The 26,266-nt window shown below is 40.8% G+C and overlaps 1 protein-coding gene across 1 annotated transcript; it reads right to left on the minus strand.

The window, feature by feature from the left end:
- Nucleotides 1–386: 386 nt before the first annotated feature.
- Nucleotides 387–26,084, minus strand: LOC109484277 (beta-1,3-N-acetylglucosaminyltransferase lunatic fringe-like). The gene is made up of 9 exons (XM_019787538.1): nucleotides 25,484–26,084; nucleotides 15,196–15,244; nucleotides 11,467–11,509; nucleotides 6,824–6,883; nucleotides 3,834–3,984; nucleotides 3,493–3,575; nucleotides 3,145–3,310; nucleotides 2,523–2,617; nucleotides 387–2,083 (listed from the first exon to the last, which is right to left on the minus strand). Exons 1-9 carry the CDS (start codon nucleotides 25,907–25,909, stop codon nucleotides 2,011–2,013), a joined length of 1,146 nt encoding a protein of 381 aa, XP_019643097.1. The 5' UTR covers nucleotides 25,910–26,084; the 3' UTR covers nucleotides 387–2,010.
- Between the last annotated feature and the right edge of the window lie 182 nt (nucleotides 26,085–26,266).

The following is a 26,266-nucleotide window of genomic DNA, read 5'->3' on the forward strand; positions in this document are numbered from 1 at the left end:
AAATCTGCACCACCATTAACCTAAAAAAACTGTTTAAACCCCATTTCTAACCTTTATGCTGCCTCCCTTTCCACTGGTCTTCATTCTGACTTGTACTATCTAAGAAACTTTCAGATCAACCACATTAAGTTTTACTTCCTAACAACATATCATGTTGTACCATATCAAATTTCTTTTTATGGAAACACATTTACACGTTGCTACAGGGGCCATTCCAACTGGATTTCATGGCTAGTGAGTGTTAGCTTCTATGGACTTTTCTATGCCAGGGTTTACTCCCTAGGATTTGTATCATATTTCTATTCATATCAAGACACAGGGTACAGAAATCATCAACACTGAAATGTCTCAAAATTCAGGATCAACTTATTTCATTTCATAAATACACAAAATACATCATCATCAGACATAACAGCTCAATATGAACCAACTCTGAACATCAGACTGCAACTGTCATGGGATTGAAATATCCAAAATATTTACAAAACTGGTCCACTCATGCTGATAAAAGGTAATACTAAGCAGCTTCATACAACTGTGCTATAAGAGAAAATAGGGACTTCTCATTTCATAATCATTTTTTTTGATGATCATTATGCCATTCTAAAATGGGCTGCCTTTTTACTCAAACATATCTTGGAATTCATCTCATAAAAATATGTAAAACCTGTAAATGCATTAATAATGTATGCTCTTAAAATGGCTGAAAATTTCACTGCAAAACACCGACCATACTCTATCACTAAGTCTCATGACAATGTTGGTGAATGATCACTGGGTGGTGGGAACATCGAAATGGGAACATTAGGAAATTAAAGAATAAATTTGTATAGTTTTCATTACATACAAATATTGTTTGAGACAAAATACAGTACCACAGTACAGAATCTTCTATATGTACACATTTTCCTTTCAGGGCTAAGGCACTGATTTAGTACATCTATTTTAATTTGGTGTAATGAAGGCCTTTAACAGTGTTATTTCACATACATAGTGATTTTCTAGTTACACAACAAAGTGACTTTGACTGTGTCATTAAGAACTCAGTACATATCATTTTAATCTTGTCTTAATATATATATTCTTTAATTTGTCAGCATAAAAACCTTTCCCGTCTTTTCTTTCTTCAAAATTCAGACAGCAGAGGATGAAGTTTTCTTAACTTTTCTCCCTTTTTTTCTTTTCATCAGATTTAGTTTATTTCATATGGAGTCATCTATGAGAAATTTGTAACAATTCATTACTATGTGGTTTTCGATGCTTCAACCCTCTTTGTATTATTGTGTACGAAATACAGTGGTTACCAACATATCCTTCTGTCTTTTCCAGCAGTAGTTGCTAAGCACTTTATGCAGTCATTATGTACTTAAGAATAATATCTACACTAGCTTCAAACAGTAATAAAAAGCATGATCGAACCTTAAAGTATTTACAGCACTTTATACACACTGCGGTTAATCTCAACTTCATACATAGGACAAGATAATCTCTGCTTTTTGACATACATGCAGCTCTTGTACAACAAAAGAAACAATAAGTAGTCTAAAACAATGTTTGTAAATGCTGAGCCAGTGAACAGTTAAAACTGTTTAAACATACATGCATCTTTGTGGTGAATGACATGTACATTATGGTAACCTTTAAGCTAAAAACATTTGGGCTAAGAAATATCTGACTTATTCTCTTTTTACAGAGGTAACCACATGTACATATGGCAATGGAATGTTGAACATGAAAATGATTGCAAGCTGACCTTTGCCAACTAAGGAGAACACTTAGTATTAGAAACAAGATAGTGATCATATCAAAACTGTCTGCTGATTTATTCTCATGAGTCTGAACACTGATGTCTACCACTAACTACAGAAAGGATTCATCCTTTGACATTGTTTGTGGTATTGTCATATTGAGTAGCACTATCACATTGTGGTCTGCATTGTTACAATTGTGCTGCTGTTATCTATGTCTAATTTGCTTACAGTCACAGAAGAACCATAATCTCAGTCTCAACTATCTTCTTCTCCTCACGTGACCTTTACACAGGTCTACATACGGGTACAGCAGGCAGTGCAGAGACTTAAACCTGCAAAACAGACAGATAGAAAGAAAAATCATGAATTGAGAACAACTGGACTTGTGGTATTTTTACCCCAAAGTTGCAAGCCACACACCAGTTGTAATTTCATTTCCACCCTTAGCTATTTTGAGGAAATTTACTGCAAGACACCGGAATACAAGGATATTATATCAAAGCTTAAAAGGATATTATATCAAAGCTCAGGCAGAAGACCCTACAGGTATATCATGTAATCCTTAGTCTCTTGACCTACATGTGTACATGTAAGGATTACTTGATGTGCCTGACAGACACACATGACTGCTAACACAGGTCTGATGGTTCATCCCCTTAGAGAATCATCACAGCACAGACACAATTGTCCTGCCAATCCTTCTCATGATGTGTATTGCTTTCATCTACAAATCTTTTGATGGAGGGACAGTTTGGAAGTACGAAGGTTTACCTTGTCGGATCATCACTTTCACTGAATACCTCATCAAGGCCAATTATATTTCTGGCACTTCCGCGGTACGGAGTCAGCCCATAGCTCAGGGACACCTGGGAAAAACAAGAATATTCACCACTCACAGAAAGAACAATACAATAACATCAGGCAGACCTGACAATAACATCCGGCAGCGTCACAATCAGTCTAACAATCTGTTTTTTGTCACATTATTGCTCGACTAGATACAAGAGCCTGATTAGTAACTCAACTCACAGGTTTATTTCTTGATTGACTGATTGTATCTGTATAGGTACAGCCGGTATAACCGCCCTTCAGTGTAACACACCAGCTTCGCAGACACGTGGCATGGCGGCAGCTGGTGTGTTACACTGAACGACTTCTTATACCTAACCCTTGAACATTTAACTCTAAACATTGTTTAAAGCTATCTAATGATAAAGCACCTACTGTACATGTATGTGGTGACAGCAAATTCTGCTTTGCCATAGTTCTAGGAAAGAATGAGTTTTTGAACACCTCAATCCTTGGTTCATAACTCTGGTGCTTGAAAGGCATGGCTATTTCTTGTCCTTTTCTGAGCTAGTATTAGGCACTCAGTAGATAGATAGGATGGTACCTGATGAGGAAGTTCTTCCTTCTTGATAAACTTGAGCCACTCCAGGTGAGAGTGGAACTGTTGGATCTGCACCAGTTTGACCCTTAGTAACCTCTCTATGATGAAGCCCAGTGTACAGTCATCAGGGAGTCGTATTCTCTCACAGGAACTCATGAATTTCCCGCCACTGAAGGACAGGAAGGAACAGATGCATTAGCCTTTAATACAAGAAGTTATTCTTGTAATGTAGTCTTTTCAGAGTGCGGGATTTCATGTTTCAATAGAAGAAATCCACAATTGCTAGTCTATACAAATGTAGCAAACTGAATGTACTACTGTGACTATTTCCATACATTTTCCTAAACTCACCTTGCATATGGAATCATTTTTAAGGCCAACCCTTTGCTGATGCAGAAGCCTGCACCCCCAGTGGCAAACCAGAAGTTCACTTTCTGCAAGTACAAACAAGTATATACTTAGTTACTACCCATATCAATGGCTATCATACACAATGTACAAGATGTATGTACATCTAGATATCAATTTCACAGATATTACTGTAACAGCTATGCATAAATGTTTTACAACAAACACTCCTTTTTGCTAATACCCGGTAATTGGTTACAGTTCTGAATGATTTCTTGATTAGCAGCACAGAAACCAATAGCCCAATCCACTTGACACTGACTATAAAGATACAAAGTACTGACCTGCATGTTTTCATGCCTATCAAAAGTCTCCATAGGGTGGTTAATACTGGGTCTGCCCAGATAGATGTCGTCTGTGTGCTTGTACTGGTTCAGCAGTTTCACCAGCTCATGCACGTTCAGGTAGTTATCATCGTCCACATGACAGAACCACCTGCAATATTCAACACAGTCACCGTGAGGAGCTGCATTTAAGTAGACTACATTATTTTCTTGTACATAAAGAGTGATGTTTCAAGGACAACATTATCTAAATACCAGATACTTGTAACATTTATCACCAGAGTGACTGATGACTAGAAAAATTGAATCACTATGATTATCAATATCTTCCTTGCCAGCTATTGTTGGCGTTCTGTAGCATACTTCAGGCAGATTTGTGACGAGACCTTTGTTGCAATACTGGCTTCAGTAGACAGGGGTCCTCCCTGCAACTCATGTCATGTCTCCTCTTACTTCAAGGTTCACCTCTGTGATCATGTAATTAAAGTCCACTTCAAACTGAAATGATCATCTTTAGCTGTTTTGTACCAAAGATCCTCATCATTATCATTGTTAGGTTTGTATAATTGCTTGCAACTGGTCCTCTGCACAGGTTGATGGAAGGCGTGTTAAGAAATGTAGACACACTACAGTATTTCTCTGTGTACCAGTCACTAGGTGTGGGAAACGAACACCAGAACAGTACTACATGACTAGTCAGTCCCCTTCACCTCACAAGTCGTGGGCCCGCGGCACATTTGGGAAAGACTGGACAACCACCACTGCTCTGCCTCACAATTCACCATATAAATTCTTGGAATCTCAACAATGGTCAAGTTCAACTGGGCACTTCAGACGTAAAAGGCCATGAGAATGCTGCCCTGGGCAGGGGCTGTTTTGTTCTCCTTGTTTAGGAAGTGTTCTGTGGGCTGAGTAGACGACATGTCAGATGTCTAGAGGATAAGGATGTGCTGATATGACGAGGTATACTCATTAGGGCTGGGAGCTAATCAGATATGAGAAACAAAGCGCAGGGGGGATTTGTGAGAATGCCAGACGGCATTGACTGACAGTTGCTGGGGATGTGCTTTTAAGGAAATGGGTATGTTTAACTGAAGCACGGGGAGCTGTAGTATAACCATGTTTATCTAGATTTAATGTAAGCAAACTCTGGTATCATTCTTCAAATGTTCAGCTTGTTGGCCAAATAATAAATGATAAAAGAGCTTTTTCAGAAAAGAAACAAATTACAATGTATATGACATGTCTGTTAAAAACCTGGATTAATATATGAAATAATCTAATATGTCAAAAACAGTTGCTGCATCATACGGACATACATGCATTTGTAATTGGCTGCAGACATTTGTGTCAGTCTGCAAGATCTCCATGGAGTATGGGATTGAGTTCCCATGAGCCTACTTCACCCTCCCATCCTATTTTCCACAAGGCTTGCAGTATGGAATGTACCTAGCATGACTGGCTAAACGGTCATGCTTACCTAAGGGCCATGCTAGGACTACTGCCACTGTGGTATGAGCTGTGAGAACATCCCCAGATCAAACCTTTCATCCAGATAGGATCACCTCCCAATAACATATAATAACAGCCTCGTCAGGCTTCACCTGGACTGTTTACATTGGACTACAAGATGATGAACTGGCCTTACGCAGGACTTAGATGCTTGAGTGCACACTGGTTGATTTCGCTACGACAACAATGCACATCTTAAAAGATTTGTCCCGATCTTAAAACAATTTTTCTAAAAAGAGTGACAGGAGATTAGGCAACAGTCATCTCATTTTCTTTGGCATGTTTATCCCTCAGGACCTTTTCAAGCTACATGTACTTACAGTTTTAATAATTTCACTACAACTTTGTTATCATCTTCTAAGTTGCATATTTTTTCAGATCAACCAGATGACTTTCTCACTACATTAGCACTTGAGATCGCTCCTTCAAACTCCTGTACCATAAAGTGCCAGTCTTGTTAGACCCTTCTTCATGTTTGATAATTTTTTAGAAACATGCCAATGTTCACAGCCGCCGAAACATCTCAATTTCATGCCTGATTGGTTATAGTAGAATGTGCAATGAGATTTCAAGCCCTGTAACACTTTTCACTCACTGTCTGCATTCTGTTGTATTTTTTCTTTCCATGTTAAGGATTATGACTCTAGAAGTTGTCCCTTTCTGGGTTCTCTTGTGGCACCAGTCGTGTAACGGATACATGGCGACAAGTGGCACTGAATACGAAACAGGATACGGTGGCTGCCGTGGTGCCTGCCAAGTATGCACGCACATGCCAGCCAAGCAACAAATGACCAACAGTTTGTTTGCCAAAGATTTCCCATGAAGGTTTCTCCTGACAACTTGTCCATCAAATTCTCTGCATTTCTTTCAGGAACATGATACAAATCTGCCAAAGGTGCCGCATACACGGGTCAGCTGCAGTGTGAAGATCTTTACCAACATTCATATCAGTGACGTCTGACTTCCTTGTGACCAGTTTGAAGCTCTGTTTAAAGTTCAATCAATCTCTTCAACTAGACAAAGGGATGTCTGTGTCCATAGGCAATGATGGGAAGAAACTGTGCTTGACGTTTGATTGGTTGACATTGCCATGGCAACAGGGTGCCACCACAGGCATTCACCCCAATGACTTCATCCATGAAGTGAATGGGCAGAACATGGATGTTTGGGCACCATGGAGTGAATCATAGACCGCTCGCTGGTACAACAAGGGGTCTTCATTTTCCAGCTTGGTGTCATTCCAAGTCTTTGAAGCTATTTCTACAATGTGAAGTTACTTCCTGTTACGTTTATCAAGTAAAAAACTGCATACATCTAGCCAACTTGATCTTTCAAAGATTCAAAAGCCCATGAACAGAAGTTTACACCAAGCTAACATGTAGAGTTGGGTAAAGGCTAAGATTCTGACAGTACTGAAAGGGCATACAACTGGTACATGTAACAGTAGTGTCACAGAATAGCAGGGAACATCAGCTGACCTTTTGTCTTGTTGCAGGAACATGTCATACTCCACAGCCATCTTACAGCACAGGGCCTGTCTGGAACACAAGAGGCAATTGTCAGAAACAAGGGTATCATGCAGACATACACATAAACAGATATGCTAGTTAGTAGTGATGGAAAGAAAGGTCATTTTATTTAAAAGCTTTCCATAAGAAGAAAAGATTGCAGTAAGACTTAAGCTGAGTCACAGTCAGGAACTGCACAGTTCATGACCCGACACTAGTTTCCAGGACTCTCCTCACAATGGACCTGTTGAAACACCTTTGTCACACCTCTGTCATGCAGCATTGTTGGCACGGCCGCCCCTGTCATTTCTCTCTTATGACATCATCCCACTGGGCTTACAGTAAAGACTATGTCTGCCAACGCTTCAGACAGAGACTTTAGACAGGTTTTAAACTAAAGCTTGTTATAGTTCCCAAATTGTTGCAGAATACTTTCTGTGTAGGTGGGAAGATTATATGATATGAAAAGATCAAGGTTATTCTAGCTACCTAACCCATAATTTCCATTTGATTATGATGTATCATGTAGACTTTGGGCACTTTACCTGTAACTTGATGTCATCCCTGGTACAATGATGTGATATTCACACGTACATCCCAGGACTCATCTCTACCAGTGCGTCATGGTTAAAATCACCAGACGTTTAAACCAAAGCTTATAATAGTTCCCAAATTGCTGATTTCTGTGTAGGTGGGAAGATTTCATGACTACGTAGCCCGTAATGATCCCTTTGATCCCTACGTGGCATTCACACATATATCTCAGGATTCTGCTCCCCTTCACGGTTAAACCGCCAGAAGTGCTAGCAAGCGTGAGAACATACCAAAGTGGTCAGGCTAGACAAACATGCAACATTAGGGTAGGAACAGGAAATACCTGAACTTGTAAACACTGTGCGATAACCGTTCACCAACCTAGTCTCAACATGCCATAAATCATTCCTTATTACCTCAAGAATACTACAGACTCTACGAACCTTAAACGTTTGCCGTCTCATATTTCATCTAAGAATATGACGGCTTTAGCTCACCGTTTTTTCTTGTATAATAATCTACGTAGTAACGTACATCCAAGCTAGATCTACATTCCTACAAGCCAGAAAAAAAAAATCTCAATGGTCTTCTGTTTTCTAGCAAAATATTTTTGCAGTTATTATGAGGAATTTCTTAATTAACACAACAAAGTTAAGCTTGCTTGACATCGTACTCAATGAGTTTTCTACTACAGTAACCTGCTCTCTGACATGGTTAATCCTCCAATTTCTTCAGCGTTGAAAAGAAAGCATTAGAGTAACTAAAAAAAACAATATTCCGAGTAATCATACCAAGTGCCTCCCCCATAACAATTCTCCCAAATTAATGCAACATTCTAATCAAAGAGGAATTTGATTCTACTGAAAGTATGAGAAATATTCACTTTGTCTCCCCTCCACAATGACCTAGGGAACCTTTCAGTGTGACCTCCAAGTGTTTTCTGTCAGAACAATTTGTTATGGGGTGTTTCCTCTGTGCAGCTATCAAAAGAAAAGGAGAAGTGGGGGCAACAACACTGTTTTACTTTTTAATGAGCACTGACTGTCTGTCATAACAGATTCTTTTAAATTAGTATTTGAGATATTGCTAGATCTTTGATAACTTGGACCTTACTAGTATTTCACCACAATATTACTGGCTATTGAGTCCTTATCATGATCCTGAATGGAATTGCAGATGTACTGTTATACCATCATCATCATCATGCTTTAGCTTTAACGTGATAATACATATTTTAATGTTTTCTCAATTTCTTTCATGTATGTGTAACCAGCCATCATCACAAAAAGTCTGCAATAGTATGTAACAATGTTGTTTGGAATGACAACCCCTGTCCCATTTACAGCCTGCCCCTGTTCCTGCACACATTGATAAGTGCATGACCAGATTACCCCCTAATCATGCCCTCCCAAACAATATCTGCACATCTGGTTTGGTGGGAGGGGAACACCTGCAAACAAATCACCTCCCATTCTGCCCTGCACCCCTGGAGAACTCCCAGGAACAAGGACAGACAAAGGTGGGAAATTATACCCTGATGACTGAGGTGACTGCACCTTCATTGCCAGTAATTTGCATAACCAGTGAGAGAGGTTGTAGCAGACTGTAAAATGTTATGAAAAGTGGATGGGGCCTTGTAGCTACAATTTTCAGGTTTGAAACACCTACACAACACAGCTGAGAGATATTGGCCATCTCAACAAGAGGTGCATTTTTTTAATGTACTGGGTAGCTACTTGTAGTAAGCTACTTGTTGATAAACTAAATACTTTTGCATTGTCCAGGACAAAACTGACCAGTAATGCACAACTGACCCCTTTGGCCCTTGGAATCCGTGATCCATCAATTACTGACCATCCACCTATTTCAAACAACATACCTTGTTATCTACATCAAAATTACACTGACCCTGGTCAAGTCAATGTCACCTTCATGCTCTCACGGTTGTCAATCACCAACTTCCAATTTTCCCCATGGTCTAATCAATTTGTTACACCCCCCTGCTGCTATGGCAGACAACAGGTCCAGGTCAGAGGGCAAATGCTGTCTATTGTACCACTTGCCGTGTCCATTCAAAACTTCTGGGACGAAAATGTAACTTTTTCGTACAAAAAATAATACACTTTTACATTTTATAGAATTTCTGTGGTATACAACAAGGACAGCAACTGATTTCCTTTAAAAATTCAAAAACTGAGCATCACACAGCTGCAGTTCCCAAGATGAACCACAGGTGGCTAAAATTCAGGTGTGATGAACATCTACAGGTCAGGATGATTTTTTGCTCCTAATGTTACTGAAATACCAGAAGAAAATGACAAACTGATTCATGCCAGAATGGGTCTAGGGCTGTCTCTGAAAAGCAAACAGACACACGAAGCTGCCATCTCCACAGAGTTTGACATTGTAGGAGATTGAACAATAACAAAAGTCCTCACAGGGGACACCACAACAGATTAAACCGCACAGTTGAGAACTTCAGACAGGAAATATTGCACCATTACATGCTGAAAGACTTTAAACAGGCACCAACAGACCTCCCAGCTGGTAACAATAAAACATTACTTCAGAACAAGGGAATACATGATATCACATTCTTAAATCATAAAGTTCCACATGAATGGAAATGAACTGATAAATTGTTTTTTTGGAATTACAGGAACTTGCTGGAGCCGGAAGGTATTTGTATGCATAACAGACTCAGTGTAATACCAATGCTGGAGTTGTTTTGTCTAAAATATTGAATGTTGATGTAAGTGGAAACCAGTTGCAATTTCACCCACTAACAAAAAATGTTTCAGTTCCGCATGATACAATAATGTAGATTAAACACAGTTGACTTGCTGATCATATTTTGTTTCTCGAAGAGAATACTAACAGATGCAATTGTTTTTGTTACATTCAAGGGCATTGACTGAGGATTGATTTCCCAAGGGATGATGGGAAACATTCTTACAAACTGCCTTTTCATCTGCCAAAATTTGTGTTCTATCAGAGGATTAAAGTGTTTCAAATGTGTTTCCCTTTAAAGTGTGAGTCCTACAATCTCTCTACAGCAGAAATCTTGTAAGTTCCGTCCCTCTCTGACCTAATAACCTGAGGGGGAGGCAGCCACACTCCAAACCTCCCTCCTTCTCCCTCTGGGTTTGCTGGAAGCCACTAAACACACCAGCCTGGGCCCAAGAGGCAGGAAGGTTGAGCCAGGCATGTAACCACCCAGTAACCTGGGCAGATTTGTGAGATGGCAGTTGCTGCCAGTGCTCAGCTACTTGTCAGGAAGATTGGACACACTGATGCAGGTGCATTCACTCCTTACAAAGAGGAATGGTATGTGTAGTCCAGATACGGAGGTGACTGGATGTTATAACAGTAGAAAAAGTGATGGAAAATGTTCCCAGCCCCAATGACATTTTCTACTTCACCAATGATTAAGGTATCAATACTTTTTGTTTCACAGATTCATCTCATTATAACTCACATACTTAGCAGCGGCTTAATTCCCTGTGAGCCTGCTTGAAAATTTAGCCATTGTCTACAATCTAATCCATTAATTTGGATTAGACTGTACCTAATTAAGCATGGTATGAAATCCCTTTCATATTAATGAAGTGTTTGATCACTTCTGTTATCTTATCTGATTTCCCATACTTTTGGAAGATGGACGAGTTCATCTGACAGATCCCCCTGGGGTGTGGTGACATCTTCTTCCCAGGATGTCACTCAGAGTGACAGAAAAACTGCTGTGGACAATGAAAACTTTCAAACCATAGAAGTCTACTGGTGTTTTTGGTAGAATCATGTTCACATACTTGTTTCCAGTATGTTACAAGTATCATACAAATACTGTCAAGGTTAAAGGTCTAAATCCCACTAGAAATGTTTGTAATGGTCCTCGCAAAGCCAAAAGGAAACCATACCTTTTGACTGCTCTTCTTATTTTCATGGACAGTTAAAGTTATCCATGGTAGTTCTTGATTCACCACATCTACACAACAGGATCTTCCAAAATGAGAAATCTGCTTCAAGTCAGCTGCTTGGGTGCTGTACATGTGTTAGTACATGTGGAAGATGGTTCTTACCTCATGTGAGAGCTGGAACAGTTGGTGTTGATCAGGTGGTCACCTGTAAGACATAGAGGAAACATCTTATTTACAGTAAGATCAAGTGTGACCTTCATCAACACACCAACATACATGGTACTGAAAGGATACTTCACTGCACTGTTTTCTCTTGTCTTATACAACATTTATCAAGTGAAAAGGAGACACAGAACAATAAATCTTACACAACGTGGCAACAAATATTCCTGGTTAAGATGTTGACAACATGTCTACATTGATCCAGGGAACAGTTATGGTATCACACATATATGGAATGCCCTGCAAGTAAACATACTTGGCTACAATTGTTGAACAGAACGGGGAATACAATGTAGGTAGGTAGGTGGACCAAAAACTATTTTGGGCATATTCCATTGTCTTGTATTGGCCTTTGATTATAAGATACTGCATTAGTTGTATCTCAAAACCCTTGCTTACAGTTGCTAGCATGTTGCAATCTTTGAGACCCAAATTACTCAGCAGTACAACCCCATAAGAAAAGAAGCAACGCTGCATGAGTTATTTTTTTCAAAGTGCACTTTCAACTACAATATTTCTGAACCTAATGGGTTTTGTATAGCTCTCAACATTGAATTAGTTTATTTTTGGATCACATATCATATAAGTTCTGTCAAATCGATAGAAAATCAATATGTGCTGTTACAAGGGCTACAAAGTCTGCTTACAACTTGCCCAAATCCTGTTGCTCCCTTGACCTCTCTATTATTTCAACAGCATGCCCTTGACATGTAGAAAGCTCTACAGTTCTTCACATGTTTCAGGATAGAGTTGTCCGTCACAATTGCAGACTATATTGGTGGTGTCAAGAGACTCTGAAGTACTCATTGAAATAAGTTTCACCTCCAACCCGACCACTTTTATTTCCTCCAACTCAGAGTCCTTTTTAACACGTCAACAGTCCCTTGACTTGACATATGCCACTTTTAAACCTAATCAGACAGAACAGATAATTATAATAAAATGCTGGTATCCTTGCACATTTCTTCCAACTAGGAAAGGAATGATAATCTGTTAATTTCCGTCATGCTGAAATTTCTTAAAATTTTGAGGGAGAGTGGCCTTCATGTTTTCTGTACAGACTTTCGCATGACGAAACAGCACGGTGTGTAATAGGAGCTCACCTATGAAGTACCTGCTTAAATAAACTTACAGTCATCCCCCTGGTAGAACCAAAACGGCGCAGATCGAGTTTCTGTAGTTGAAAGGGCAGGAGTCACCCCTATGCAAACCACGGTAAATGGATCCTTTTCTGTGCAACACAAATATGATGTCCAAACCTCTACCAACAACCTAAATAAACTTCTTCTAAAGGCCCCTACATTAAGTCTTGTTTATTCAAGGGTAAGATCCCAAGCTTGCCACTACAGGGAGCCTTTATCAGTACTACAACAACTCCAGATTGTTACCTGCACAGGCAGATAAGATTTCTACTGGATACACAGGGCCGTTTATGTCAGCCTCATACAAGTGCTTTGATATCTTGCAAAATCCTGTGGGACATTCAGTACACCTGTAAATCTTTTGTTGATAGAATCACCAGATGCCAACTTCAAGTTGATAACAAGATTTTATTTGTACTTTCCTTACAACCTTGGGTGGGAAAATTTTCAGTGAAAATACACATAAAGGTGGGTAGAGCGGTCTCAGGAAATCCTGAACTTGAGATTGCATCTGTTGTCGGATCCTTTGAGGACAAAATGGGTATCAGACCTGATAAGAATGGATATAGCCCTGGCTGCTTTACTCAGATCTAACAATGATGTACAAAGCCTCTTTTTGCAAGGATCAATGTGCCTAGTCCTAATGTCAGACAGGGCATTCACCTATCAAAAGTTACCAGGTAACCTGTACAAATGTTTTTCCGTAATTGTACAGTTGCATCTTATTTGAAGAGTTATCATTAGTGAATTTTGACATTCTGTAAAATTTCTTGAAAATCAAGTTGAAAGTTAAAGAAAGGAGCTGTGTCTAGATGTGAAGAATGATCCAGAATGTGAGATTCATTGTTTAACACAATAGTACCATAAACCAGGTAATGGTAGAGAATTGCCCACGCCAGGTGCAAAGGATGTGTGTTATTACACAAAAGGTACTTTACAGTAAGCAGGATGTCTGCCAGTGGGGACAGATATCAAATACAGGGTCTATTTGGGTCATGGGAAAAAACAACATGTGTCCTTTTTGAAGTGGGGCATAGCTTTCAGAAGGGGACTTGAAAACCATAATCCCAAGTGATATCATTTGTGGTCCATCAGCATGTGTCATCCTGCCAACCTTTATGTAAGGTATGAATGCCAGACAACAAATATCATCAATATTTGATTGCTCTCTTGTAAAAAGTACCAGCACTTGTGATCTAGTTGTCACCTTTGTGATACTGATCCATCTTTCACTGCCTTTATAAGACAATTGGTTTCCTTCCACTACTTTGCACTATTGTAGAAATCATATCTATCTTTGCCTCACTGTCTATTGTAGACATCCCATAGGAAAAACTGCCTTCCACTTAGTGCTCAAATAACATGATAAGCTGATTTAACTGACAAGGCAACAAAAGATGTTACAAGTTTTCATTGCCACAAGTATAAAATATGCAGGGATATCTTCTGTGTTTACTTTAGATCTTGCTTGTCTGGACAATTGGGTGGTCCTTCTTCAGGTTGACCTACTTCCAAATACACCACTGACAGACAGGCCTAACAGTCTGTGAATGGCTTTTGGGCAGACACCTGTTATCTGTGCACTTCCTTATAAAGTTTGAACCAAAGCACTGCTTATCAGCTGTCTGTTCATGAACCATTTACATGGTCTTCTGACAGATTCAAGATTACTTGCTTTAACGACCAGGAAACCCTGCCTTAATTCAGTAGCTCCTGTTGAAAAACTGTTCGTCAGACTACCATCCCTGTCAGCCAAATCTTTTTGGATGCCAGCCTAATGAAGCACACTAGACCACTGTCTACAAAGGCTGTGTTGTAACCTGTTAGCTAGCAGTTATACATGTGTTTCTGTCTGGAAAACTTGAAAGGCACAGTGACTACGAGAGTTTTCTAGGGATGGCGCACATCGATTTCTCCTTTTAGTATACACAAACACTTTATCAACCTTTCAAGCTCTTGATCCCAACATAAAGAAAGCAGGAATGCTTTGACTGCTGAAAAACTTTTGTAGATTTAGCTAATTTCTACATTATGTTCGGCTCCCATCCTTGTGTACACAAATGGAACCCAGAAGTCGCCGGGTTGGACTTTATGAACAGCCATTGTTTTGGCTGTGAGGCACAGTTTTTGGAAGGACAAGTGCATGTTGTGATTGCCTTTCTTCAGCAGCACAAAGCAGCCGGCCTTTTGAAACAGCCAGTTGTATCCTTGTCATCACACAGGTTTCTGGGACTACTTCTGTTAAGTAGCCATGCACAGCCTAGATCAGTCAAGGTGCGGCCATAGGCTGGGAGCGAGTTGTGTCAACTAGTCCAAATATTGATGTGTTGTGTGTGCAAAGCCTGGCTGGGTGAGCACACCTTATTTGTGGGAAACAACTGGGCAGTTGTCTTTGTGGTTACCAAAGCTTTTATTCATACTACCAAAGATAAGACATAAGGGTATTGCTGAAATCTGAACACTCAATTCAAGTGAATAGATGGAAAGGCCAGTATTACATGGTTTTCTGGAGTAAATGACTGCTTACCTAGTCTGCTTCTTAGCTGTTGGTCATCAGAATCAGTGAAGACAAAGGTCTGAAAAACAAAATAACAAAAAAGGCTTAGCTACAGTACAATCTATTCTTTCTTTGTTAATTTATGTTAGCGATGAACCAAGATGCATCCCCACAATGTAACTGCAATGAAAAAGATGCATTGAATTAATGTTGAATACCTAGAGACAAAATTTATGAGGCATAGCATTGGCATGAGGAAAAGTTCTTTCACTACCATGCAACAGTTTAATGGGGTTCAAGTCTGCCAACCCCTGCAGGTCTGCAACACTGAACACATCCTGTCGCCACACCATTGTTGTTGACCCTGGGTTCTAATGTAATTAGTGTTGGCCTTGGCTTTGGGAATACCACCAAGTTTGTGAATGGAGGGTGCCCTGGTTATGTTACAAGGATAGATACAGATCTAACATTACCCCCACATGTGGTTGGAATTTCCAGAATGATGTAGAAACTTGGCCTTTATTCCCCAACATCAAGTTCAGAGGAAAGGAAAAAGCTAGGTAACTGCCTCCAAACCCAAGGTACAGTTGGTATATAGGACACAGCTGCCTTCCAGTATGGATGTTGCATATAGGTCTACGTTCGGGATATGAAGCATGCAATTTGGCATGCTTTACATTTTTCAGCAAAGTGGTTGTGGAGCTCTCGCTGGTGGGAACAGGGAAGCTCTTTCAACAACATCCTTCCTTCAGGATCGTCAGACATGTCTGACATAAAAGTTACGTGCGTATATCCAGGACAAAAAGCACAACCCAAGCTGACCAGCTTCATTTCCAGCCGGAGATGTGGTTGTAAAGGGAGTTGAGAGGCAGTACAGGTTGCCAGGCAGGGGATGTCCCTTTGTTCTGTCTGTGCCACGACCCAGCAGCAGGACAGGGTGGCAGCTGGCGGCCCCTCCTGCCCCCCACCCACCCAGCAGGGACGCCCATCACAAACATGTTCCAAAGCCATTATGCCATTGTTCCAGGTTAGTAATGGGCGCCTTATGAACAGAGGTCTCACGCCAGACCTGTGGACGCTGGGAGTACCGGTGTCCATCTCATCAGAAACCGTTTCTGCCATTCAACATTCTCACCTGTGATGTTACGACAAGTAAATGCTGAACTACCATGGAACAATCTTCAATATTTCTCTAACAGTTTGTTCTTGATGGTCTCAACTTTTCAAAAGCCTTCATATTATATCAAGGAGGTCCCTAAGTACTAATAGTAGTGTATCCAATACAATATCAGATTCAGCAAATTTAGTTCCCCATGCCAGGTGATACCTCAGTAACAGACTTCACCGTGAAATTTCCAGTCAGAAAGGGGCTGTATTCATTAGTTTACTTCTACAGGCTTCCACCACATCTGCTCCTCTATTCATCCAGCCTCCCGCCCACCAACACAATTGTCTGTACCAAGAAATCGCGAATCAAAAGGTTCCTCCATCCCGCCAATTCTGTCCGACATGTGCCCGTTCTTAACGACAGAAAGCGTCTGTAGCCTCTCTAAAGGATCCTACAATTAGGAAGGATTTAAGGATCACTCCTGTGACCAAGCAAGGAGCTAAGTGGTCCCGAACTACCTATACGGAGTTGGAAACCATTATTAGTTCTACACAATAATTACTTTTTAATCGGTTCCCATGCCCTTCCAATATTTCACAACAGACACTAATGTGAATATTTTTTTCACGTCTGCATTGTATTGTACCATGGAAAGGAAACCAGCTTCAGAAAAATGCCAATTAGAGGGTCTTCAACAGGAATCCTTGCCGAGAATTAACATAGTTTATAAAGCAGCTTAGTGCGCTGCCCAGCTGTTTGAAACCCCGACCCAACAATGGTGCTGACTTCACATGACCATCACAGGCTTCACCTGCTCAAATATTGGCCCTTGGGATAGCAGAGATCTTACTGCTAAGCCTTGGTACACAGAGAGGATATACTTTACTTCCACACACACTGTTTTTAGGACATCAACTAACTACAAAGACAGGGTTTAGACATTACGTTTCCTTGTCTTGTCTTATCAATACAAAAAGCTTCTGGTTTAAAACTTGTAACTGGATACTGCAAGGACCTGCATCATAGGGAAACATAGGTAAAAGTACAATATACATGTACTTTAATCAGAATTCCAAGAAGATCAAGAAAACTGTTTCTACTAATTCCAAAACCCTAGGGTCAATAGTGTGCATGTACTCTGATGGCATACAAAATACTCGAGCAGATTTGTCATATAATTTTGTAATCTTCACAGTTACAAACAACAAAACAGGTGGTTGGATAAGTCCAGAATTATTACATTTCATTACATTTTCACAGACATGTTAAAAGACATGGAACAAATGTAGAAATGTAGAAACATTGAAATCAATTCATCCAGCTGGCTGCATATCAATCATGAGTATGTCAGAAACAGAAATTGCCCAAGGCCATACAGACTGTCTCTGTACCTGCAGCTACACAACCACACAAGAACAAAGTCATGGAAATCATCACAAAACATCATCAGAACCACAGTGCATGCCAAGATGGCAAAAATCAACCTTGTCACTATATGGGATTACAGTTTAGAAAGAGGGTGATAATGGCATTGTCACCTAGCTCTAATCACTCTTGAAAATCTGCCATTAACGCCTAACTGTTAGGGCACAAAACAAAGGGTATGGTGATGATGTATTGTCTGTTAGGTGTTCCTTTGTGATCTCTTCCAACAGACCACCTGCTGGCCAGGTGGGGCTGAGAGACTGACATCCAGGTGAGAAAACAAAGGTGTTACCCATCTCTGTTTCCATCAGAAAAGGAAACCCACTACAAACAAAAGAACAAAGAAATTTACCTCTAATTCTTCTCTCTTCATCTCACTTTTACTTTCACTTCTCTTTCAATAAACTGGTAGAATCTATCTAGTCATTTCTAATCCTGATATCGTATTGTAATAGCCTTTGAAGGCGTATTCTTTCTGTCTTTCAGGTCTAGTTTAATCACATCCATGAATTCAAAACTCGTAACAGCATACTGCAAAACTACAAGCAGCAGAAATACATTCAAAGGACCATTGTTCAAGGCTGAGAAGGGAAGGCCTACAGCATACTGAAAGGCACACAAAGTCTTTAAATGGGACAAAGTCTTTCTTTTGTTGGAAAGAGTTAAAAGACCCATCAAGATTCAGAGCTTGTGTTGGTACAAGCTGGTGGCAAACAGAAAATTTAAAGGGACCAGAACCATGCTTTACATCTGATCTCAAAATGGAAAACTTAGTTTAAAAACTGCGAATGATTTATTAATCTGTTTTAATTTACCGAAAGCTGTTTAGGATATTGAAAAGTTGTCCATTCGATTCGGCTAAATCTACCAGACATGGCTAAAATACTAAGGAAGACATGCTGGCAATGGAGAATTTATTTCTTCTGATCTATACATGCATGTTGTTGAAACAGTGTTGATAAGAACAAAGCTTTTTGGTTCATTATGGCATTGTTGGCATATCAAACATGAGCAAAAACATCTGCCGCTGCAGATTACCCTGGACATGTCTTGCATATAAATGAGGTCATACTGCAAGCACTGTTCATCAATGGCACTCCTGTCACTGTGCCTGGAACACACCCACATTTCAAGTAGCAATTAGAGTTTGAAAAATTGACAAATGTAATTGAATGCATTCCTTGTATCTTGGTGTATGTCATGAAGTGTGTTTGTGAGGCAAACAGAGAAGCAGGGTGGTCCTTAGCAACTTTTGTCCTCAAAAGAGGAGAGCGGAGAACCAAAATGTAAGGAAATTTCAATTTCACACGACCAACTGGTTGTTAGAAGCAGTTCAGAACCTTCAGCACTGTTCTGAGGAAGTCCAATGTTTCCAAAGCTTCAAACATTGGTCTTATACAGATTTTCATCTGTCAGTGTCAATGTTCCCTATAGGACAACATACAAGACCACAATTACATTTTTGCACCTGGAGAGCTTTAGCAGAACGTGCTTCATAGAAAGTGTCTTTCAAAGCTCTTTGGATGGAGGCTTTTCAAAAGTATAGTTGTAAGGTGAAGGTGATGCTTCCTGTAAACTGTCCAAGTGGTCCCCTGAGAACCACAGCACATCCTGATTCAATAGCAGGAAGGTCAGCCCAATATTGGCCACTGGAACAAGATGAAAGGCAATGCCTGGCCCATTTACCAGTACATTGGTGAAAAACTTTTGGCATGACACATTGAAGTCGTTGTTTGCCTGCTGCCAAGTGTAGATCTCAGGAGGAGTGGGACAGATCCTGGAGGATTTTACATCAGCTGAGGTCGGACCAATGGGAACAGCTGAGAACACAGGCTGGGATGGGGACAGAAGTAAGCCCATTGTTGGTGGGACCTCTGGGTTATCCCAGCAGTCAGAAACAGCCTACACCATGCAGGAGGGATGCTGGCAGACAGCACACTTCAAACCTCTCAGGGGCCAACCTCTGGCCTTGTAGAACTGGTCCCTGTTATATATACCATGGCCCAGCGGGGACTGAAGAGCCACACAACTGGAAAAACAACAATAAAGAAACTGCACAACCACATGATTAACCCTGTGGCACTTGGACGTCTTCAAAAAAACATGTTGGTCTATATGATTTCCATAAATAGTGTTCCCCCTTCTACAGAGCAAAATCTCTAAGTGGTCATTTTACTGCTGACAAAGAGGATTTATGCTTTTCAAAATATGTTGCAGATGTCAAGACAAAAGTGCAATTTTCCAGCTAACTGTCAACTGGGTTCTGACAGGAACACCTGTATGCATGTCTGTTATGGATTTGTCTGACATACCAGTCTCCTGTCTGTCAAGCACAGAAAATATGAGACCGAATCTGAGCCCTTTGCATTTTCCCCGAACTTGAAAGGACCACAATTACCTCCCCAGGAATCCAAGATAAGTAGGTTATGAGAGTCCAACCCCTCCAATATCATCTCCACCTTGTTTTGGGCTCAGTAGAGGAGAAACATGAACTCTCCTGGGGACATGTCATCAGACATGCAAAATCAGGAATTTCCTCAGACCTACTGGGGTGAAAATTTGTTTAGCCATGGTTTGATGAAAGCCACATCTGCCAGTGGAATGGTGCTCAGGAGAAAAAGGGGACAGGAAGGGATAATGTAAAGAGGTTGTACAATAATATTTCATCAGTCTATTACAAAACATTTTGAACTTGAATTTTTTTAACTTAATGTGCCCAATTAGCACTTTCTTTTTCACATTTAAAAGTAACCTTAGATAAGAAACTAGGATTTACTGGTTGAACATCGATGGTACTTGCATGCCAAATATTTTGCCCACCTGTTGCCAAACGTACTGTACTCTGTCCAGTTGGGATAATTTGTAAAGGACTAACATCAAAGTTAGCAAAACTACTGCCTAAAATTAGAGCATCTGTAACAGTGGTTGACATTGCTGAAAGATCTACTTTGGAAAATTATGATGAAACAAAATTGCAGAGAAATCCACTTGTGGATCCAAACAAAGTCAAGTCAAGCCATTTATCTTGTACAAAGTATAATTTGTGACACAAAACATTCAGTCTGCATAATCTGGGTAATGCCATTGGCACCACAAAACCACAATCTTATCCCATTAGCATTGCCGAAACATAAACATTACATGTATGTACAGTACACTGGGGGACATCTGCTGAGAAACTGAAGAATGTCCCTAACCGAATGGCCAAATATACCTCAGCCTCACTGCTATATTGAAATATTATACCAAATGTATGGCATTTAGCTGGTTTGTGTGCCTGTGGTTATTTTTGTGACCAGAGTTTAGGGGCTGTCATTAGACTAATGGAAACATTTATCAAAGTGGAAGAGACAAAGAACAAAGGCAAGGCTTCCAAAGTTCTGCACTTAGCAGCCTACAGAGACTACTGTTTCAGCTACCAAGGGCCACTAACACAGAATCCTTCAGGTAATGATGGTCAGTTGGGGAAAACTGTGAACACAAGCTACAGTTTGTTGATCTTACCAAATTGATACTTTCATTAGGAGTAGAGTTTTTCTAGCCCACCCAAACATCTCTCCAGCCCATTGTGAGAGTGGCAGTGTCTCCCCTGAGCTCAGGCCTGGTCTATTTACACAGACAGTTATGTCAACAAACAGGTCATTCTACATAAAAACCTTCCAACAGACTCACAAGTGATCATCTTTCTGTTCTAGAGCAGGTTTGTGATGGATACGGAAGTTCTGTGGACTTTGATGATTTGTTTGATGGACTACCAACACAGGAAAGTTATACAGGTCATCTCCGGTTCCTACTGTTTCAAATACTAGTGTTCAACAGTCAGCAACAGGTCGTACATTTTCTACAGCCTGAAAGAAAACTACCATAATTCATTTCTTACTGTGGCTTTGTGACATACAAGTATCAGTTTTTCCCACCCTGCACGTTTCCAGCCAGATTTTTAATTCCTTTGTTATGTAGAGCAGCTTAATTATAAACAAATCTGCCTCCGGGGCATGATTTGTCTATGCCAAACAGTAGTAAACCCGGATAACTGTGCCCTGTCTACATTATGCCTCCGGGTGACCACATTTACTATGGGACAAACGGACATTCCAACATTTCTTCATTTTTCTGTAAACAAAGTCCATGTTACTGTGCTGTGAGAAAACTCTGAATCACCTGTAAGTGTTACGACCAAACCTCTGCATGCAGACAATTCATTAACTTTGTGTTGAGTAAACTTAGGCAGTAGAATTCGTACAATTTGGGAAGTAGTGAGCACACATGCATACATGTACTTCGAGAAAGCATTGCCATAGCTGAAAAGAATCTAGCAGGAGTCAAAGTTTTATAAATGATTTGTTCTTCAATTTCCTTCTTCAAATTATGATTATTAAACAAGCAAACTCATATTCTGGGTTGTTTAACTCTCTTGGGTCATCAGAAGACCCTACATTAAAATTTAGGAACTTCTGTTTATAAACTGAACCAGCCTACAGTTTATTCTAATGCCTACTATTAGCCATACCTTGATAAGCACCATTTACCAATCATGTCCTCCCCTTCCATCTTATCCCATCTGTCACCTAGCCACCTAATTGGGCAGCTGTCCATTCTTTTTCCCTATCATTTATCTGTTTCCTAAAATACTGTGGAACTATGGGATACTACTGTGGGAGCCTGGAAGGGGAAATTTTGAGTCAGACTCTGCTACAGTAAAAGTAATGTTACACATGAAATATAACAATACCTTTGGTAGGTATGGACTTGTTCCAGCTTCATCACTTCAGGATCGTTTGACAAAATTCTAATAATATACAATATAGTTGCTGCTTGACAGTTTCATTGAATGTTTTGTCTATAGATATAAAGTTAAATTGTGATAAATGGGCTTGAATGATTGGGTAAAGCCTGTTCGTGGGAAGGCTGTGTCCCAAACCTGAACCCTATCATTTCTTACTGTGTGCAGCCAGCCTTTTCTGTGTGTCACAAATGGTGGACAACAATAGCATTAGACAGGGGGCTTTCACTCTCTTCTCTCCTCGCATACGAGATGAGGGTGCTTTCCATTAATCACGACCAGCATCTTTCACTACCTCCCTCTGAAAAGGCCTTGTCTTTTGATGAGTAAATTTTGCGAGCAGGAAACAGTTGCACCATGAAAATTGATGAAACCCTTTGTATGGGAGTAACGCCCGAGCATCGGTATTCTACCTACCCATATGCTGTCACACACTGTTAACTTTTTAATGGACAGTTTCCCACAAATCTACTAGACCCAAACTTGTCAATTTGCATCTCATTTTGGGGGCATAAAATAGCAATACGAGCTTTGATCAGCCATGAATGACTTTCCCTAGCAACCAACACTACAGGCTAGTACAGCTGACACAAAAGTCAAGACATACAAGATTTGTTGCCTGTATTTCACTGACAAAAATACTGACACTGAAAAATGTTGTATCACTGAATACTGACTTTGAAAATTGGAATCTTGCATATTGCATATTGCATGCATACATACATACATACATTGCAATAATCACATGAACACAGTCTGTTTAGCTCATGGCCCTTGTTACCCTGGTCGTATGCGAGATCCCACAAGACTAGACAGTGGGACAGTCCCCATATATGGCCATTGCAATGTTTTCCCCCTTGAGAAACATGTCACCCTACCCTTCACAGCAGATACTGTGTCCCATGGACATGTCTCCCCTTTACATGATCAATGTCTCACAGACATGGAAGCCCCTTACACTTTAGGTAACATGACAGACAGTCACAAACCTATACAATAAATATGGTTGATGCCATGTCAACGTACAATCGTCCATGCCCCCCATCCTAATATTTTCAAACAGGATACACCTTAGATGGGATATCTTTGTTCTTTCCAAATTCCCTATGTATAAATTTTTCTGTCACTGTTTGAAACTTATCAAGGCATCAACAGATGGAAGATGCTGGGCTCAATCACAGCACAAAACATGACTGGACTGTGTATGAATCCTACTTTATCTAATGGGGAATACTAAATGGATGTTAGCCAAAAGTGCCACAGGACTTGTTTTCAGATAACCTGAACCAAACAAACTTATCTTGTCCAAATCTAGATGCTGTACACAGTGTCTTATTCAACTTGGAGAGTAGGGGATCATCTCCTGGTGGAAGATTGAAAGATACAATCTATTGACAATTGTTGTAGTAGAGAAGTTCCAGTATATCCACGTTTTTACACTAGGTTAACCAATACTGCAATAGAGGTTTAAACCTCCTTGCTTAATTAACCCAGGTATCAGAACCCATACATTCCTGGAATTACATGTGCATGACCATGAGTAATCCTGAAGGATAGAGCCGGAAATACAAAACATTTTATTGAATATGCAATGCATATATTAAAAAAGACGAAAAATACTTGAAACCATATTTCTGAGAGTCTTGTATCTACTGATAATAGATGACGTTTTTACCCTGTACAAAATTTCCAGCAGCTTCTCATTCTTGCTGGTGAAAGCAAGTTCCTTTGAAACGAGCGAGAAGCTCTCTGGGTGTGCAGCACAACAGAACTAGTACTCTACGCGGAAAACAATTCTCTCCCTGCCAGCAGCCTGGGGGCACAATTGTTTGACCGGCCCGCGGGCGAAGGAGGCAATTTCACACGCCACCCCGAATCACGGGAGAAGTCCCAAACAATACGACGACTCCAAGTCTTGCCAACAATGGAGGTAGAATCAAGGTACAGGAGCCCGGGGCACTTCTTGTGATTGTTCCCAGAAACTGCGGTAGCGGGCTGAAACAGCTGATTTCTTAAAGACGCTGCATTTTCAGACGGGGCCGGCTTGTGACTGAGGCAGGGGAAATTAAGTGTGAAAGCCCCACTATTCTCAGGCCGATCAAACAGTGAGCATGTTTTGTAGTATTGTGTCAGCGCCGTCCCTCCGTACCACCCCTCTTGTCCTATGTGGGGAGGACAGGGTCAGAAAAGGCCCTGGGAACCCGCATGACTTCCCTCAGTAGGAGTTGGCTTGAAAAAGCACGGGGACCTCACCGCTGAACTCTATACGCAAAACATTTACATACAATAGCAAGGTGAACAATGCCCAGGATGATATATGAAAACTGTGTTAACCTCAGGTTAGCCGGATTGTTATAGGTTCGACCGGCACACAAAGCGGTGAGAATCAAGAGGATTACTGCGGGTCGGACGACTGAGAAATTTTTATGCCACTTGGCCAAGTGAACAAGTGAACACCTGTGAACAGTAGGGCCATAAGGTGATGGGCAAACACACCTTGGAGCAAACAGATGGGAAAACCATTGTTCAACCCAACACACACCAACATGGGAAAAACTAACATAGAAAACATACAATTAGCACCTTGTTGGGGGAGCTGGGCTTCAGTATTTACGATCCATTCATATGCAACAGACCTGCATTAGACAAGTTAGCATTTGTGTAAACTTGGGCTTCTCTTATCAGATTGTAATGTAACGAATTTGCACCTGAGCCTCAGTGTTGCAGAAGGTTGTCGAACACACGGCTTCTATACATGTTCCAACTTGTTGCAACTTGTACTTTTAATACAATATTGCAGCTCGGTTTGGTGTAACAAAATATATGAAAACATTTCTACAAGACATGTAGGTAATATTGCGTATTTTCTGTGCACCATATTGTAGGGATGGCTCGTATACAGTATAAATCAAAGTATTTCTTCCAGAAGTAAGGGCAATCGACACGAAATCAACACACAAAGCATCTACGTAAGACACGTAGTTGACATTATTTTGTGTTACCTGATCCTTAGCAAGAGACACCCATGTGTCCATAAGAAGGTCCATCCTCTGTCTATGGTACTTCTCTGTTGTTTTGACGCCGATGAAAATGTCACGGAGTTCAGTCTTCCTCAGGCGGTCAGGTACGGACACTGTGTTCTGCCCGGACGATGAGCCTCTGTTCCCGGGTTTACTGTGTTTAGACTGAGTCCTGGACGTTTTCTTGATGTCATTGTCTCTTTCGTCGTCTTCCACAGGCCTGCCGACGCTGGAGATCTTCCGTGGGTGCTTCCCTAGCGCCCACCGCTCGCTACCAGCAGACCCGTCCCCCTGAGTCGCCATCCTCCCCGCCGCCAGGTCCTGCTGGAACACCGTCATGAACAGCCAGAAACACAGAAAGGCGCCCGCGCTCAGCCCGAGGGCCAGCCTCCGGCACGACAACCTCATCTTCCCCGGCCTCTCCTACAACTCAGCACCACCTGGAAGCCTGTAAACTTTTGTTACCGCATGCATAGGAGCCTGTCGGCTGCTCTGTCCGTGCCCGTCGCTGTTGGGACTTCATGTGCGGGCTGGTTGTTGTGTCGTCCTCCCTTCCCTGTACGGGACGGCGTGACGTATTTCCGGGTCAGGAACCGGACCAGTCCACTGGGGTATTTGATGAGGGGATCTCAATCTTTACTACCAGTTTTCGTCGGCAATGCTCATCCAGTAGCCCTACTCAGAGTATAATTAATGGAGTTTTATCGTAGCAGGAAAGAACATGCACAATTCTTCATTTATCCAAAATGTTGCTTTATTTACCTT

The sequence above is a fragment of the Branchiostoma belcheri genome, unplaced genomic scaffold (assembly GCF_001625305.1).
Source record: "Branchiostoma belcheri isolate BF01 breed outbred unplaced genomic scaffold, Haploidv18h27 scaffold11, whole genome shotgun sequence".
Classification (NCBI taxonomy): domain Eukaryota; kingdom Metazoa; phylum Chordata; class Leptocardii; order Amphioxiformes; family Branchiostomatidae; genus Branchiostoma; species Branchiostoma belcheri.